This window comes from Trichechus manatus, unplaced genomic scaffold (assembly GCF_000243295.1).
Source record: "Trichechus manatus latirostris isolate Lorelei unplaced genomic scaffold, TriManLat1.0 scaffold00030, whole genome shotgun sequence".
NCBI lineage: Eukaryota > Metazoa > Chordata > Mammalia > Sirenia > Trichechidae > Trichechus > Trichechus manatus.
This window is the reverse complement of record NW_004443966.1, coordinates 9,828,565-9,847,529: the sequence shown is the minus strand read 5'-3', so window position 1 is coordinate 9,847,529 and position 18,965 is coordinate 9,828,565. Positions and strand designations below refer to the sequence as shown.

At 40.9% G+C, this 18,965-nt stretch overlaps 1 protein-coding gene across 1 annotated transcript in view; it reads left to right on the top strand.

The window, feature by feature from the left end:
• The window catches only part of CSNK1G1 (casein kinase 1 gamma 1), a 117,301-nt gene that overhangs the window by 94,858 nt on the left and 3,478 nt on the right, over window positions 1-18,965 (top strand). Inside the window, exons 11-12 of the mRNA XM_023729714.1 lie at window positions 5,338-5,448; window positions 14,606-14,712. Coding sequence (XP_023585482.1) covers window positions 5,338-5,448; window positions 14,606-14,712 — 218 coding nt within the window. The remainder of the gene's footprint in view (window positions 1-5,337; window positions 5,449-14,605; window positions 14,713-18,965) is intronic.

Here is an 18,965-nt window from a genome sequence, read left to right as displayed (position 1 = left end):
CAAATTCTCCAGTTCAACTAAGAAGGAAAATATGAATCAAAAAATCAGTAAAGCTGATCCCTCATCCTGCTGGAACAACCATGTTTAAACCAGCTCCGTACCAATAAACACACAGTAAACAATGAAACTTAAGAGTCATCATAGTGAGTTCTGAAGAAGATCTGTCCCTCGTAAAAGTGGATCTGGATTTATTTGTTTGTTTGCTGTTTGTTTGTATCTAGACTCCAAGGAAGCGGATTTAAGGAATATATAGCCTTAGAACAGTATGTGTGATTTATTACTCTCCTGCTTGCTAAACAAAGCTTGTTATGACTATAGTTCTTCCATAGGGGAGACTAGGCCAGATTGCTAAATAGCCAAGGTTGTCAGAGATATTCATGAAATGAATATCTTAATTTAAAAAAAAAGTTTCAGTAGCCTTACAAAACCAAAAGCTAATTAATTCTCCATCCCTCTTCCTTTTACAGAGTACCTCTTAGTTCTCAGCGAGGTTCAGGATTTGCTAGTTGAAGGGGCAGACAGTTTGCTCAGAGATAACATGCCTCCTCCTGTCCTGGATGTAATTTCCTAACGTGTTGTCTGCTGTCCAGCAGGAGCTCAGGCATAAAGAGATTGTATACCCACCCTGGCCACCCTCCAGCATATAGCTCAGAGCAGGGTAGCGCTGCTCCTCATTTCTGGGACCTCAGCTCTGAGGGAGACATTGAAACAAGCAAGGACAAACTTAGCTGCTTCTGCTGTCCACCTCTGCTCCCAATTCTCTATGCCATATTAAAAACTTTCTCAATCTGTGTGTATTTGTCAATATTTTATTCTGTTGATTAGTATTCCTAGAATGGTAAGATGGAAATTTTAGTGTCTTTTTCTTATTTAAAAAAAAAAAAAATTGTCTGGTAAAGCTATGTAGCTGATCTAAAGACCTTTTTAGCCAAAATGTAGACCTAATTTAATATTTTACCTGTGCCCCATAATCCTGACCCTGTTACCCATCTAATTCTGATCGTTCATCCTCAGGCATAAATTTTTTTTGCCTGCCATACATCCTTAGCTTTTCAGAAAAGTCAGAACATTGTTTTCCTTCCGCCTGTGAGCAGACTTGGAGCCCCGGAGATGCTGTGATTAAGAGATTGGCTGCTAACCAAAAGGTTGGCAGTTTGAATCCATGAACCGCTCCTTGGAAACCCTATGGAGCAGTTCTACTCTGTCCTATGTCGCTATGAGTCAGAATCGACTTGACGGCAACAGGGTTTTTTTTATGAGCAAGCTTAAAGACAAGTCGGAAGTAGACCTTGGAAATACTAGCATGGTTGTACACTGCAGTCCTCTTTGTATTTCAGCAGACGCTGTGTGTTCTGAGGCATTTCCTTGTAAGAGAAGACTTAGTGATTCTGGATTAATCCTACCTAGAAAAAGCACCATTCCCTAGGGAGGTGTCTCATACCATTCTGAGTGAGGATAGGGCAGGGTTTGAGTAAAGAGTTGAGAACCTCTAGGATGGTCCCTGTGATTTTTCTAAGAGCTTCACAGAATTTGATGCTACTGTCTCTTTGGGCCTGTATAGTATTGAGCCTGGGAATAATCCCTTCCAGGTTCTTGTCAGTGATTTTTAAACGTCCCCATGTTTGACCAAGTTTGCAGAATACAGGAAGTCGCTGTTTTGCATACATGACAAGTTGCATGGAATAACCCTTGTCTGGCACAGGAAAATTGATTCTATTTCATGAGCTTCATAAAAGGAATTTTTAGATTTTGTTTAGGTATGCACTTCAATAACTTGCCAGCTTTTTCTCATTTCGTATCTGTCAAACCTAATATACCAAAAAAAAAAAAAAAAAAACCTTAAGGTAATTCCTTTACTGCTCTTCCTGCCCCATGCTTTCTTCCTCCACCTCACTGCCACAAGAAACCTTCTCAGCTTGGAAGTGTGATAAGACAGAATGGAATCTAATGTATTCGTTGCTGACTTTTTGGTACTATTCAGTTTCTGTTCTTGCTAATTATAATTGAAGACAAATAATGAGGCCTAAAAGACCAGCATTAGAAGACAGAATGTTCTGTATAGATGGCAACTTTTTAAGATATTTCAGGAGCCATAAACTGAAGTAGATAAAGTTCTTTAAATGTTATCAAAATTAAAATTAGCTTTTTGCGAAAAATAGGATTTGGGAATTTTTTTTTTTTGTTAGGACGAGAGAAGGATGTTTGCCTTCCTTTTGCTTCAAAACAGTAGCTTTGTCTCCAGTAAGAACTTGAAGTAATATTTAAGCCACGGATGGGGTGATATCTGAGACATTTCCAGACTATATTTTCCTCACTTTGTGTTAGCTGTCGACTTGATTCTGATTCCTAGCAACCCTATAGGACAGAGTAGAACTGCCCCATAGGGTATATTTGAACACAAGGCTGTAAACGTTTATGAAAGCAGACAGCCAGATCTTTCTCTTGCGGAGCGGCTGGTGGGTTCATACCACCATCCTTTTGGTTAGCAGCCGAGCGCTTTAACCACTGTGCAAGCAGGGCTCCAGAAGGTCTGTCCATTGATCAATCCCTGCTAAATAATTTCTGGGAGAGATTTCTTTCTTCTTCCCTACGTATAGGTGGTGGTTTTCACCTTGGTCACCCATTTTCTATGTATTCTCCTAAGTATTTTGTTGTTAGCTTTGCCTTTGATACACTATGCTAAATCGCTGCTGTCTTGTTTTCCACATTCACCCACTGCATAGTAAACCAAGCATATCCATGCAGGTAATACAATCACAACTGAAGATTTTAAAGCGTTCCCCCAAGGAGTCAGCACTACTTGAGATTCCTGCTTCTGCCCTTGGGGACTTTCACACGTCACGTGGACCTTTGCCTTTCAAGTAATGCAGAGAAATTGATTTTGTGGAATGACTCTCCTACCCTTGGACGTTCGTGATTCGATTGCCTTTTAGATAGATGTGTGTGCATGAGTGATCTTTAAGAATGAAGGGTTTACACACTGATCTCCTCTACTGGTTTGCTTAGTATAACTTGTTATGTGCTGCCTTTTTTAATATCAGCATCTGATCATCCCTAATCATAACGCCTGCGTACAGAATGCCTTTCAGGGGAGATTATACTGGCAGCATGTAGGTGTCAGCATTCCTTGGTGTCTGTAGTTCCTGGACACTAAGTCACTTTTCAAAGCTGGCAAATGGCCTTATCAGCTACATCAACCTCTAGATATCAGTTCAAGCCCTTAAATTCCAGAAAAGAGTAGCCCTAGAGTTTGCATTTTGATGAAAGGTAGTTGCCCAAGTAATAAACTAGCGGCCCTCAGGTTCACCTCTGTCACTTGGTTTTGCTGCTCTCAGTGGATGTTGAAGGCACTGGAGGCCGATGGTGTGGTGTGGTATGTTCTTCTTTTGTGGTGTCAGCGTTCATGAAACAATCTGGAATGTTAACTTTCTCTCTTTAAAAGATAACACATTGCTTTGAGGATGGAGATAGAGTGTAGCTTTTAGACCTTTGAAAAATATCTTATTACTTTCGTTTAAACTGAAATCTGAGTTCTTCCAGCAAATTATTTATTTAGTTTGAATGAGTATAAACAAGTACACTGCCCTGTGAATCGGACAGTAGCATCAAACCAGAGTTCTGATGTGTATTTAAAAAAAAAAAATGTATTTCAGCTGTCTAGGGCTTCTTTAACCTTAATATTAAAAGCATGTGAGTGTTTTATGTACATTGCCTGCCATTTTCAATTTAGGCTGCCTTAAAAGCAAATGCAAAACAGATAACATTCTTGAGAGAAGTGATTGCATTAAACATGTACCATAGGACTCAAAACAACACTAAATGGCTTATGCAACTAGCAGTATAAAACCAAATCCCTCTTTTATAAGATTACATAGGAAGAAAATTAATACAGCTGCCTTCTTGTAGACTATGCTGATTCCCTGAATATCAGAGAAAACATGGCAGGATTCGTTCCAGGGCTGTTACCCATGTGACTTCATAATCCTTAATAAAGAAGATGAGTAAGTTGTAGTTGATACATAAGATTCTCTTTTATGGGAAAAGCCTCTTCATTTATAGTGACTTATGCGTGAGCTTTAAGCAGCCCTTGTTGATGAGCTACACAAGGGGGAGAGTGAATATAGAGCCTCAAACCATTATTTCCCCACTCTTCTTTTTTATGGAATACGGCATTGATAGCTGTGAACATCTCTACAATTTATAGCATCCTTACTAGTTTTCATGTAGAGCAGCAATATCACATCCCAACCCCTGCTGTTGTTTATATCAGCAGCAATTAAAATTTGATTTACTAATCCCTCATTGCTGCCTCTCCAGCTACTCATTTCTCATTTTTGTAAAGCCTTAGGGCTGTTACAGCTGAGCATCGTGGTGTTAACACCTCCTCAGCCATCTGGCACAGGGGAAGAGGCATAGATTCTTCAGACAAAAATCACATCTGAGCAAGACCAGGGTAGTATGAAATCTGAATCCCAGGTGAAGGGGTGAAGAGAGCCATGAGTGACAGCACAGGTGAAAGCAGAGCTCAAAGAAGCTTCGAATTAAAGGCCTGCCTTTTGCTGGGAAAGATCTACCTTTTGCTTTCTAGAAGAAAATAAACGGTAGTCATCTCAATTAAACTTTTTCTAATTCCAAACAAGAGACTGTTAGCTAAAGGAATCCAAAAAACATTATAGTTGTATTTTTTCTTCCATCTTTTCATATTCTTGGCATGTGAACCTGCTTCTGAAGAGATACTTTGTTCATTCTGTTAGGAAAGAAAGCATATTCCAGCTGCTGCCACTGCTTGTTTTATCTCAGTAGAAAGTCTCATGGAGATGTTAATGTTGAGAGTACTGGGCTTTTTATTGAAGGAAAAGGCACACTGTCTTGATTCCTAACACTGGGAATTTTCAGTATTTTTATTACTGTCTATTCAGATAGATCTTTATGCAACGAAAAGATTTGTAAGTACGACTGTTGCTCTGTCCAACAGTCTTAACATTCTGAATTTATCTGCTGAGTGGCCACTGAACTTTAACTAAATATGGAAGCTTAGAAGGTGATTCCAGCTTTTTCTGTGGTGTTTTGCTTTATTCCTCTTTTGGTGATCATGGGTTTTGTGTCTGGGTGAGGTTGAGGTTGGTGTGCTCTGTAGACTGTCACATTTTGGCTGATCAGGCTGAAATGAATGTAGCCAAGCCAACTTTTTCTTAGTGCTTTGCAGCAGTTCTTAGTTTAAAATCCAAAACAAAAACAAAACCTTCAGGGACACTAATGTATTTGATTTGTTGTTGCTTGCTGTTGCTTCACCTTTCCTTCCATATCTTGCTCTCATGCTTCCTAATGCCTGAGCAGACTGCATCGTCCGAGCGCCGAGGAGAGTGGGAAGTCCAGCACAGCCGGCAGACCAATACCTCGTACCTGACGTCTCACTTGGCTGCAGACCGCCATGGGGGATCAGTGCAGGTACGCACTGCCTTTTTCTGGCCTTCCCAGCTTGGCTGGTAGAATGCTGGCTTGCTTCTGAAACTTTGGTTCCTTTAGAGTGGAAAATTAGAGCAAAAGTGAGCCACTTCTGTCATTAACTTAGTATCTTGTGTGCTGATTTCCTGCTTAGGTGAAATTGAGTAAGAGTCACTCGTGGAGATGATTGCTAGTTGTCACTAAGAAACATATGGTTTCTGATTAACCTAGTTCTTCAACCTAGACCCACTCACGATGGACCATAAAAATAACGTCGAGGTAGAGGTGTGTTAGTGTCAAGTCTGTGAATTGTGAAGACCTGAAAGGTAGAAAATAAGTATTTTTTGGATGGAGGACTAGAGGACTGTGTTTTAGCTCATTCCATGATATGTGCCTTAGAGCACGGTAAGACGAGACTGTTAGCTGGGACAAGTCAACTGTTTCTTGAGAGGGTATGTAAAAAGTTGGACTTTGTTTTTTTGTTCCCTCTCTATAATAAGTATGGTCTTGGAGAATTACTTCTGATTTCATTTGGATTATCTGGAATGTGTCTCTTAACTTTTCTTATATTTGACTGTTTAATAATCTTAACCTAAATATTTTTTTCATACTGGTAATTTATAACACCAGTTGGGGCACACAAGTGAACCCACAGCTACCAAACGTAAATCCTTGTAAAGAGGCATCCAGGTCTTTTGCATGTAGAAGTGCATCTTGACTGGTTTAATTGTCTAGGATATGCTTTTACAAGGAGTGATTCACTGAAAGATCGCATTATTCACAGGAAGTTAGGAGACAGCTTTGGCCCTGTACAAACCTCATAGGAGCGTCTGTTTTCACCCCTCCTGAAACAACACTAAAAGAGTGGTAAAGGGATTTAAAAAACAAAAACAAAAAACATAAATCCATATAAGCATGAAGGAAACAGAAGAGGAGACAACAGCAACTAAATTTCGGAAACTGGAAGGCAGATGGACAATTATTAAATGACTTAGCAGTCCCAAGAAAACAATCTGAAGACAGTAGAGGGGAAAGCTGAGAAGTAAGCCTGTTTACGCTAAGCCATCCTCAGCCGGCTCAGGAATTGGCGTTCTGTTAGTGGAAGTGGGTGGAGAGGGGCCTGTGCTAAAATAAGGAAGATTGGTTGAAAACCTGTTGAAGAAGCAGTAGATCCCTAAATCCTCTCCCCTTTCCCAGCAAAGACTAAAGTTTTATTATCTGGAGAGGGGAAAATGAAAGGTATCTGGACACAGTTGAGGGCAGAGTAGTATACTGAAAACAGGAAGGTTAAGCGAATGTGTGCATACTGACTACCTGCTTTCCCCATTTAGTGTTTCAGAATGCTGATAGCTGGGTCTGTACCTTCCAGGCAGGAGATTTTGAAAGAGTCTGTGCTGGGAAATCTGACTAACCCAATAGAAAATATCTAAGCATACAGACAGCAGGGTTTCCCCAATGAAGTGGCCTGGCTAGATCATCCTACAGTGAGACCCATGGTTGACAGGTTTCACCCACATATTCACAGTGTCAGTTAACTTTGCAGTCCCCCACTTTTAAACATAACAGTCAAGGATTATCAGACATCTGAGAAATGCCTTTAATAAGAAAGAGATCAGAGCAAATAAACAACAAGAACAACAACAAAAAAAAAAAACCTTGTTAATAATATCTTCAGATGGTAAAGAGACAGATGATATGACAACTGTGTAGTTCGCTTCCAACAAATTATTTAGTTAGGATGCTATTAAGAAAGGAACATTCTGAGAACAAAAAAAAGCTCATGGAAATTTTAAAAAATAATAAGCAGAAATTAAAAACTCAATGGGATAGTTTGGAAGTCCCCCAGAAAGTAGAGCAAAGAGACTGATGAAAGATAGGACGAAAATATAAGAAAATTGCAGGAGAGGCTAAGAGGTCTAATTTCTAAATACAAGAATTCTAGAAAAAAAAGAAAAAGTGGAAGGAAGGAAATCAACAAACTACTTTCCCAGAACTCAAGGACTTGTTTCCAGATTGAAATAATGGACAATAGAACCATGCCAAGGTGTATCATTGTGAAATTTCAGAACACTGAGGACAAAGAGAAGATCCTTCAAGCTACCAGAAACAAAAAAGTCACACGCAAAGAAAGGATCAGAAATCAATGTAGCTTCAAATTTCTCAACAGTAATACTGGAAGCTAGAAGGCAATGAAGAGTGTCTTGAGATTTTTTAGGGAAAATTATTTTTGATCTAGAATTCTATACTTAGCCAAATTGTCAATCTTGCGTGAATATATAATAAAGAGGTTTTCAAAAATCTGTGGTCTCAAAAATTTTACTTCTCATGTACCCTTTTTATGAAGCTACAGGAGGATGTGCTCTAAAATGAGTGTTTAAACCAAGAAAGAGTAATATATGGGATCCAGAAAATAGAAGATCCAACACAAGAAAGAAGCAAAGGGAATCCCAAGTAGTGAAGTTAGAAGATCGCCGTGACAGTAGTGCACCAGGAGAAGAGAGCAGCCCGTCCTGGCCAGGAGGCTCTGGGAGCAATTTCACCAAAATGATTAAATCGATAGTGTGCTGATAATGTCAGAGCATCTAGAGAGAAACTACTTAGAAAAATGTCAGAAAGTTTGGATAGAATTAGTGATTAGCAGTTAATATATAAAAAACCAAGTAAAAATAAAATTTATAAGATAATGATTAACTCCAAGGAAAATAATAAATTGTATAGGGAAGAAAAGAGAACCACGGTATATATACTCCGTGACTCACAAGTGAATAGCTTTTACTAGTCATAATAATGTAAACACCAAGAATTAACCTAGCCCAAATTATAATAGAAACTATAGTGGGAGAATAGAAGGATGCAGAAGGTCATGCCTATGCATGTAATGCCTAAAAACGAAAATTCAAGATGCATATTATTCAGAGATATGGAGATAAAAAACAAAAGAATCAGCTGTAAAAGAGAGAGAAATGGTGGAAGAAAGAGGCTGCTGTTTTTCCTGTCAATTCTTTTAGAAATATTTTACTCTTTACACAATGTGTGCATATAACTCTGATAAAAATAAAAACCTGAAAAGATTTTTAAACTTATCAGTTTTTGCCTGTCACATTAGCAGCATTTTAAAAATTTTGTAATATCAGTGCTGTCTGCCCTGTCTGTACACTATTGGTGAAAAGTGAAATAGAACAACTGTTTTGGAGAGTGATTTGGCAGTATCTTCTGAAATCTTCAGTACTTACACTTTTTGATCCAGCAAATCCAGTTTCAGATAAATATACTTCAGAAACTCAAAGATACCTAAAAATGTATGTTCTAGAACAGTACTACTGTCCAATAGTAATCTAATATGAGCAACATTTGTCCTTTTAAATTTTCTGATAGCCACATTAAAAATGTAAAAAGAAATAGGTAAAACTAATTTTAATAATACATTTTATTTAACCCAATATGTCTAAAATATTTTACCATGTAATCAATATAAAAAATTATTAATGAGATATTTCACATTCTATTATTTTTTACTAAGTCTTCGAAATCTGGTGTCTATTTTACACTTACAGAACATCTCAATTTGGACTGGTCACGTTTCAAATGCTCAGTAGCCACATGTGGGTAGTGACTACTGTATTGGAGAATGCAGTTCTAGAATGTTCATTGGCAGCTTGTTTGTAATTCAGGGCAACTATATGTTCATCAGTTCAGCATTAACTAAACAAATATTATGTTTTCTTACAGTGGAGAGAGATCTCTGGGTATTGTGGGAAAATGTCCAAGATGTGTTATGAAAAAAGCAAGTTACAAAACAATATGTAAAATTTGGCCCCATTTTTGTGTGTGTGTGTGTGTGTGTGTGTGTGTACACACATATAAACATATACATACCTATACACACATACATATATGTTACTGTATGCAGAGAAAAAAGAAGGGTAATATTAATTGCTATCTTCTGCCTGTTTTTGTAAATAAAGTTTTATTAGAACACAACTGTACATTTACGTATTGTCTGTGGCTGCTTTCATGCTGCAGTGGCAGAGTTGTTTAGTTTCAACAAAGGCTGTATGGCTGACAAAGCCTAAAAATACTTACTCTCTGTCCCTTTATAGAAAGACTTTGCCAACACTTGCTGTAGAGAACACATACCAAATTTCTCACTGTCCAGTTGCGTGTGATACCACCTTGTATGTTGTCTGTTAATGTTCTAATATTTACAGTCTACATATTTACTTCGTAATTAGAAAAAATATGTAAGTAATATTTTTATAAGGAAAAAATTCCGTAGTTAATCAGACAATTAGTCTACCGGACCTATGTTCCTAGAACCCAGGATACTCAGTTGGATAGTTTTTCAACTGTCCTGTGTGAGGAGTTGTCTTTAGATTAGAATTGGAGCCAATCAGAGTGTCTCTGGCAGCACTTTTGAAGACTGCAACCTCCCTCTAAACCTAATAAACCAAACCCATTGTCATCAAGTTGATGCTGACTCAGAGAGAGTCAAACTGCCCTTTAGGGTTTCAAAGGCTATAATCTTTTCGGAAGCAGACTGCCGCACAGTTCTCCTGCGGAGTGGCTGGTGGGTTCAGATCATCGATGTTTTGGTGAGCAACCGAGCACTAAGCCACTGTGCCTCCCACTGCTTCCTATAAGTTAAGTTCTGCCAGCTTCCCTGGCACTTTGATACGGTCAGGCAGTTGTACAATTACTTGCCTAGTTATTAAGCTCTGCTGCCCCTCACTGCACGTTTGTCTTTGAGCTTGTATTGTTTTTTAGATGCAGTTTTTGTAAACTCACAAAAGCGCTATGCCTTTTGCAAACCAAATCAACAGTACCTTTCTATCACGATAGATGCCCACATCTTTGGAAGTGTCTCACTTCCCAGAGGCAGTGTGGTCAAACCATGCTTGGTCTGACCTGGATGACCTGCAGATACCATGACCCTGGAGAGAGTGCAGAATGCTGACATGAGAAGAGTTTGCTCTGATAAGGCACACGGACATTCCTGTTCCAGCCTGTTCTAACCACGGTTCCCATCCTTCGAACATTTCCACAGATCGTCCTCATATAAAACCAAACCTGTTGCCATCAAGTCGATTCTGACTCACAGCAACCCTGTAGAACAGAGTAGAACTGCCCCATAGGGTTTCCAAGGAGTGGCTGGTAGATTCAAACTGCCATCCTTTTGGTTAGCAGCCGAGCTCTTAAGCACTGCACCACCAGGGCTCCCACCCACGTATAAAAAAATGAAAACCAAACCTGTTGCCGTCAAGTTGATTCCGACGCACAGCGACCATATAGGGCAGAGTAGAACTGCCCCATAGGGTTTCTAAGGAGCATCTGGTGGATTCAAACTGCTGACCTTTTGGTTAGCAGCGGAGCTCTTAACCACTGCACCACCAGGGCTACCCATCCACGCATGTTGTTATGTGCTGTCGAGTTGGTTCCAACTCATGGCGACCCTATAAAAAAACCACCAAACCAAACCCTTTGCTGTTGAGTCAGTTCTGACTCATAACGACCCTATAGTACAGAGTAGAACTGCCCCATAGAGCGACCCTATAGAAGGTCTAAATTCAAGAAGACAGTATATTTCTTCTCTTTCAAAAATATTACTGTAAAATTATTTAAATTAAAACATACTGGAAATTGCTATAAATCTCCAGAACAAAGCAAGGTATAGGATGGACTTAAGAATGGTGTTTAACATTTAGCTAATATTTACTTTTGCTCAGAACCTTTATAATTTTCGATTACCGTATTTTTATGCAAATAACCCATGCCTTCTACATTTGTTTACCAACCACGCCCTATCCCCCTCAAGGTATTTACATAAGCTCCGCTATGGCAATTTTTTTTTTTTTTTACATGTTGCTGTAAAAAAAAAAGTAGCATAGTGTACTTACGAAAATGCCTAGTGAGGGGAGGGTGTCATTGTATTTAACTGCTGTAATAATTAGGAGATAAATAGGACCAAAGTTCTTAGCCCTGTCTTACAGAATTAGAAACCAAGGCTCTAAGAGGATATTGATGATAGAGCTCGGCCTGGAATCCAGCTCTTCTGTCATCTGCAGTAGTGTTGGTTCCTCTACACATCCAGGCAGCAGTTCAATGGGTTGACAAACTCTGCCTCCAGCCTGAAATAATTCTTAGGTGGATGCTCTGAAGGCCCATTAGTAGCCATTGGTTCCCAGGCATGTTTTAGGTGTAGTTAAGTTTAAGGGTAGGCAACTGATAGTAAGGTTCTCATTTGTGCCTGATTCATTTGAGACAGATTGCCCAGGGACATTGCTTCTGGGCCAAGTGGCAATTCATAGAGCGTATGAGACATGTGAAATGCTGTGAGCAGGCACCGTGACCCAGAGTCGCCAGGGGATTCAGTGATGATGCTTACTGCTGCTTCATTCATGTCAGTAGAGGGCAAGGCGTTTTATTTAACATCTCGCCTGACTTCTGACTTACTCATTAAGAAACAAGATTTCCCCGTTAGCCCCTGTGCTTGCAGAATGGACTCGCCAGCATTACTGTTAGAGTGCAGCCATAGTGTGCCCACAAAGAGGCAGATGTAGGACTGAGGAGATGAACACGGCAGCTTTAGAAGGTGTGCCATGCTTCTCCAAGCAGCTTTTTATTTTTGCTGTTTTTTCCCCAACTTTTTGTTTTGAAATTTTCAAATCTGCGGAAAAGTTTAAAACATAATGCAAAGAACTCCTTATATCCTTAACCTAGATTAATGAATTAAGATTTTGCCGCATTTGCTTCAACTCTGTGTGAGTATATGTGTATATATGTATTTTGCTTTGTTTTTTTGCCTAATCCATTAAAGACAAAATCTTGCAGACACCATCACACTTACTCCCAAAATACTTAAGACTGCATCCACTAAAAACAAAGACATTCTCTCATGTAACCAACAAGACCATCGACATACCTAAGAAGACTGGTAATGGTTCCATAATATCTGATATACAGTCCCTATCAGATTTCCCCAGTTGTCCCCAAAGTTAATTTTATAGTGTCTAGGATCTAATCAGTGTTCGTGCACCACATTTGGTTGTTACGCCTCTTTAGTCTCTTTTAACCTCTTAGCCTCTTTTAATCTATAACAGTCATTTCTGTGTTAAAAACAAAAAAAAGAGAGAGATTTTTAAGACAGTCTTTTTTGAAGAGCCCAGACTGGTTGTCCTATAGATTGTTCCACATTTTTTATTTGTCTAATATTTTCTCCCTCATGATTAGATTCAGATAAACCGTTTTTTGGCAAGAATACTAGATAGATAATAGTGTATGCTACCTATCATTTCATGTCAGGAGATAATAAGATTTTGGTTAGGTAGTTCCACTAATCAGTGATGCGAAATTTGATCACTAGCAGAAATTTGAGTCTCCCTTGCGCAAGTCCAAGTTTAATGTTATAGATTTCCTTCACTAACTGTCCAGCATTGTTTTATTTTTTCAATATATGTTATTATTTGTAAGAACAATAAATATTTCCAGTATAGAAATAATGGTGGATCTAGATTATCAGTAAGTAGTATTCACCTGTCTACTCCTTTCCCTTTGATTAAATACCCCAAAGCCTTCTCATACTAAACATTTCCTCTTATCTTTCTCTTTATGACTGTTAAGGAAATGTTTACGAATTAGCTATTGGTGAGGACCCCAGATCTTGAGGTAAATAAGAATAAACAAGCATTTATGGAGGGAGAATAATAGTAACAAGAACATTTATTGAGCCTTTTCCATGTACCAGGCACTGGTCTAAGCACTTTCTGTGGATTATGTGTGCAGTAACCCAATTAGGTAAGCACCATTATTTCCCCATTTTACAGATTAGGAAGCTCAGGCACAGAAAGATTGAGGATCTTGCCCAAGGACCCACAGCAAGTAAGTGATGAAGCTGGGGTTCACACCCAGGGCTGACTCCCTCTAAAGCCCAGCTTGTATTTACTCTAATATGCTCCCTCCTTTGTTATGCACCAGGTATTGTACCAGATACTATCTCATACATTTTCTCTTATAATTCTCACATCAGCCTGTAAAAAACATTCTCAAATAGATGAAGTTACTTACCTGGGGGCATATGATATCCGAACCATTTATCCTATTTTGTGGTTCTCTCCCATGTTTCAGCCAAAGTCTTTAACAGCAGAGTGGTTTGTCCAGCGGGGTCCCTTTTCCCACTCCCCAGCACCCACATAAACAGGAATCATGTGCTGGAAATGAAACCAGGTGGCAGAAGCAGCTGCACAAGCAAGAGAAGCCTGATCGGGTCCACATTAACCAGATGACAGGAATGAGAGCCGTCAGTTACAGTTCGGGGACCATCAGTGAGAAGTGGGATGACACTGAACCTGAAATAAAGGTTGTTGAACTAAGACTGGTCTTTCAAGGGAACGCGATTCCTTGCCGTCTGCCCTCCCACCAAAGAGGCTATGGCAGTCTTGTTATTTGAGCACCTTCAAACCAATGGGCAAAGCCATGAAGAAATTTCTGAAGGAAAGTGTGATTGTTTATAGTTTCTGGTGCCCACTATTGATTTCCTTTTTAGAATTTTTTTTTTTAGCATCATGGCTGATTATATATTTATATAGCATGATAAACCGAGAGAAGTAGAAAATATCCATTATGTTCCAGGGAGCCAAATGATTTTGACTTTAGAAGTCAGCTGTGCAATTACTTTTACTTTAATAAAGAGCTGTGTGCATTTTTGCAATATGAAAGAATCTACATGTTTAGGACAAACTTCCCTCGTGGAAGTCCAACAGACCGTAACTCTATCTATACCTTTGTTAAGTCATTTCTGTTTCCATCTGTAAAACGGGACCTATTTTACAGGGTTTTTGTGAGGATGAAATGTGTACACGTGCGCACACACAGTATAGCACTGTGCCTGACACAGAGTAGGCACTCGCGTAGAAGACATTATTATCATTATATGATTACATCTTTGAAGTTAGTTTTCTCACATGGTGTGGCTCTGGGAGCCTTGGTGTAGTACACCTTCCCAAAATTAGGACAGCTCGCCCCTCAGTCCAGGAAGACAAACATTCAGGCACTGCCTGGCTAGGTCCTAAGCTAGACACCAGGTCTCCCTTAAGTGACCCTCTCTGACACTGGCAGGAGGCTCCTATTACCATGATGCCTGTCACACTCTGTCTTTCTGTTTCAGGTGGTTAGCTCAACCAACGGAGAGCTGAATGTCGATGACCCCACGGGAGCCCACTCCAATGCACCGATCACTGCTCACGCCGAGGTGGAGGTAGTGGAGGAAGCTAAGTACGTTCATCTTTCCAGGGGGGCTCTTGAGTCCTGGGTTGGAGAATCTTTTCTGTCTCTTCCTCTCTGTGTGCTGCCCATCTCAAACTGAATTCCTCATGCTTGTGTCCGCAGCTTCTTTTTTTTGACCATCTCAATTTTTGCATGGTACCATAAGGCTGCTGCTGCCCTTCTTTAGCTGTGAATTCTGGGAGAACAGTCGTAATTTTCTAGTCCACGTGGTGCAAAAAGGCTCAGTGAACTGAAAGAATCATGTTATAAGAGATACAGCAGATAGTAACCACAAGCCTCTTGGAGCCCTGGAGCTTCTTGCTCCCTATGGGATATAGAAAAAAGTCTGCTTACCTAAACCATTGGCCATGCTTAACAGCATTAGATTTCTGGTTTTTAGCCAATAACTCTGGCTGTATAGCCCTGGAGCAGTGGTTTCAGAGCCATTTTGTTCTCTCTCGAATGATTCTGGGTTCAGGGAGACTCAGATAAGTCACGCAAGGAAAATGACGTGTGCGCCTGCGGGTGAGACAGTCTTTGGGGAGGAAAGGGGGTCACACTGATGCCGAGACGACGAGGCGGTTACCCCACGCCCTTTTCTGCGTTTCTTGCATGTCTGTGTCTTGCCCTGCCCATACCACCAGCTACCCACATTTGGTGCTCTCTGCATGGTCTGTGTTTAAACTCTTGGAATCTGGGGTAAAAGTGAAATAACTGCCAGTTCTGCTGCAAAAGCAGCATTTCTGTCACTGATTTCCCTTTTTTCTCCATACCAAATTCAAAGCCAGATTTAAACTCCACGAAGACATCAGGTAGGGAGATAGGTCTCTCATGAGTCAGCAATTACTGCCAACCCAGATATGAATGACATTTTTTTAAAACCCTCTGAGAATATCCGGGATATGCCGGTGTCGTGTTCTCTAAAGCAGACAACATATTTGTAGTGATATTCTTCCCTGTGTGGTCTCTTGAGCCCTCAGATAGCCTAAATACAAGTCAGAACAGGCTACACTTCTGGGTGTAAGATGGTGAGAAGCCAGCCAAGACCTGCAGTCTTTCTCCTTCCAGATATACTTCCTGTGGTTGTCACCCCTGCCCACTCCTGTGATCTCTTGCCTATCTATTGATGAGCTCTCTTTGCTCTCAAGAGGTCCTTTCTTTGGAAAGTTAGAGCTTGAGCATCCCTACCCTGTAGATAAAAAGCAACCAAGAATGACTCGGAGTCTCCTGTCAAGTCCCTGCTGACTGTAGGCAGCTTCAGATGCTGTTCTCCTGGTTTATATAAGGCACTGATGACATAAGGAGAGAGAGCGAGGGAGTTTTTATACTAAGAAGAGAGACCATTTTTAGTAAGGGAACGTGTTTCCCCTATTCTCAGGGACTCTGGAATTTGTAATGGCACTCATAGTTTTTCCGTTTCCATGACAAAACTACATAAACAATATGGTACTCCCACCCTCTAGGGTCCTCAACCTTGGCTGCAATTTGGAGTCACCTGAGGCATCTTAGGAGATGCCAAAGCCTGACAAATAATAAATCTAAATTCTGGCCCCAGAGATTCAGATTTCATTTATCTGGAGTGTGGCCTGAGCATTGCAGGTTTTTTTTGAAGTTCAGGTGATTTTAATGTATAGCCAAGGTTGGGAACCGTTGCATTAAATGTAGTCTCATCCAACATTGTCTGGGCTTTCCCACCCCCACCCCCACCCCACTCCCAGTTCATCTTCTGTGGCTAGTACTTTGAAGGCTAGAAGTGTAACTCTGGATTTAATAGTATGCTTTAAATACAAAGACTGAATGGGCTTTAGTCTTCTAATATGCCTTAGAGAGGTTTATTTTTTGAACCCATTCATATCATTTCATTTTGGTAAATGTGTATTCTAATTGTGTATGTGAGTGTGGTATTTGTGTCCTGTGTGTAAGATAGGGGCGGTTTACATGAGTAGATTTCAATCTAGTGTATTCTCTTCTGGTATAATCTAAGCCCTAGGAGGTAAGGAGAGTTTAAAGTCTTCCCATTTAGCAAGAAGGGCCACTGTGCCTCTTTGCCAGTTGGCCCCAGGTTTGGGCCTTCTGAAAGGTGTGGAAACCAGAGGGGAGCAATTGTATTTGACCAAATGTTACCCAAAAGCTCGTGGCTTGCAGCATTTTGTGTGCTGCTTCTCCTACTGCTTTCATGAGCTACCAACTCATCTCGCCCAGGGAGCTGTCAGGGCACAGCTGTGTATTACTCCTCTTGGCCTTCTATGTGTGTGGGGACAGGGAGGGAGTAGTCATGTGTCCACCTGCTTGATCATTTTTATGGGAAGAAGTCACAGCCAGAGAAGCGCAAGACATCCCAAACAACCTTTCATTGCACACAGCTGTGATGCCATTTGTTCATACATCCTGCTTGTGGGGAAAAAGGGATGTAGCCTATGTAGAGACTCAATTCAGGGACTTGAGAGACTATGTGAAACCTTCATTTCCACGCTTTCGATATTGGGTTTCTCACCCAGCTTGTTTTGTGTAAAGGAGGAGAGAAACAACAAGGTCTTGGTTTTTGTTCTGTGTGCAAGATGGACATCTGACTTCCCTTTTTCGCTCGCTGCAGGACACGTGTCCTTGTTTAAGTATGACTGGAAGGGTAGTGAGGGCAGGGAACTTTTTGGCTCATTTTTCTTATAGTAAGAACACAAGGAGTTTTTGGTTATCCGTTGAGTTTGGCTATCACTTAGCAAATACGGACCTCATTTCTCCAGAGAATTAACAAAGTGGGGTTTAGGCCCTTCTCTGGCAATTATCCCTTAATCCACAGCAGCAGCCCCTCTCCCTCTGAGTCATCTCCTGAGAGAAAGTGAATGTCTCTTAAGCCTTTTCTCCCTCTGTAGAGGAAGAGTGAACTGCTGGTTGCTTTGGTGAGGCATGTTGGCCTTGTAGAAGGACTAGGACTTCTCTGTCCCTCAGAACAGTTGAGAGGCTGACTTACCGTTGCGCAGTGAGAACCAGTGGTTCAGTCTTGGTGCCTGGTTGGGCTCTTAGAGGCACAGTCGTGTGCTCTTCTCCTGTTACCTTCCTAGAAGTTGCTTAGGAAAGCCCATCCTGGGGCCCCCACCATCCTCCGTTTTCCCTTATCACTCCCTGAGATCCACTTCCCACCTTGAGGCTTCTGTCAGGCTCCTGCCCACTCCAGTTGAGAGTGAGGACCAAGTAGCCCCTACTTTAGAGTAGCCCAAGGGAGGCCTACTCACTCACCTTGACAGAGGAAGAACCTAAACACAGACAGTACTGCATGTTTGCATGGCTCACAGGAAGTCGCTTCCATCTCACCTCTGTGGACTAATCTCTCTCTTTCTCTCTCTTCCTTTCTGTGTTTTTCTCTGTATACACTCTGTAGCTGCCTGAAAATGCTCAACTTGTGGTGAGTCCCTCTCTCCAGTCCACATGCAAGGGGAGTGGACGAGACTAGGCTGGGATTGGCAAGCCAGACAAAATGCCTTAGGAGCACTGAATGGCTTACATCTGCCACCCTGTGCCCTAACCACCCAGACTGGGAACTAGATCCACAAGGTGGGGATGGGGCAGGCCTATACCCAGGAATTAATCTGTTCCTTCTTTCCTTTCAAAGCCCCCTCATCGCTCCCTCCTCCTGCCAAAACAATATCCCACCCCAAATTTCTCTCTTTATTTTTAACTGAGTGAATTTCCTCCCAACTTAATATGACCAGATATTATTGGAAGGAAAGAGACAGAAGTAAGAGGACAGGGTGACTCTCTCAGTTGTTTGGATTCTCTCTCTCAACCCCAAGGACGGTGCTGTTGCTGGATAATCTTACCTTCTGCAGCTTGGTCTTCTACCTGGAAATTGGCTGATTTGGAAAAATATCTGTGACTTTTCTTTATGATTCAACTTGTTCCTCCATCTGTAGAGTATGAACTCCCCCTCCCCCAAAAAAAGAGAGCTCCTTCTTGGGGGAGAGATGGACGTTCTGTTGTTGTTGCTGTTGTTGTGGGGCTTTTTGGTGTGTTTTTTTTGTTTGTCTTCTTTTTTTTTTTTAATGATAAGAGTGAATAGTGAGCCAAGGGCTGACTCAGCTAATGCGATATTTGACCCCGTCTTTTCTACTCCTGGAAGGGGTTCATTGAAAGCATTCTTGGGAACAACAGGGGGCATGTAGAAGGGGAAGCCCTACTGAATCCATGTGTGGTGAGGGACATTCCTGCTGTAAGACAGGGGGCCCTCCCCAACTCTCCTCCTGGACACTGCCTGTGACCTTCCAGCT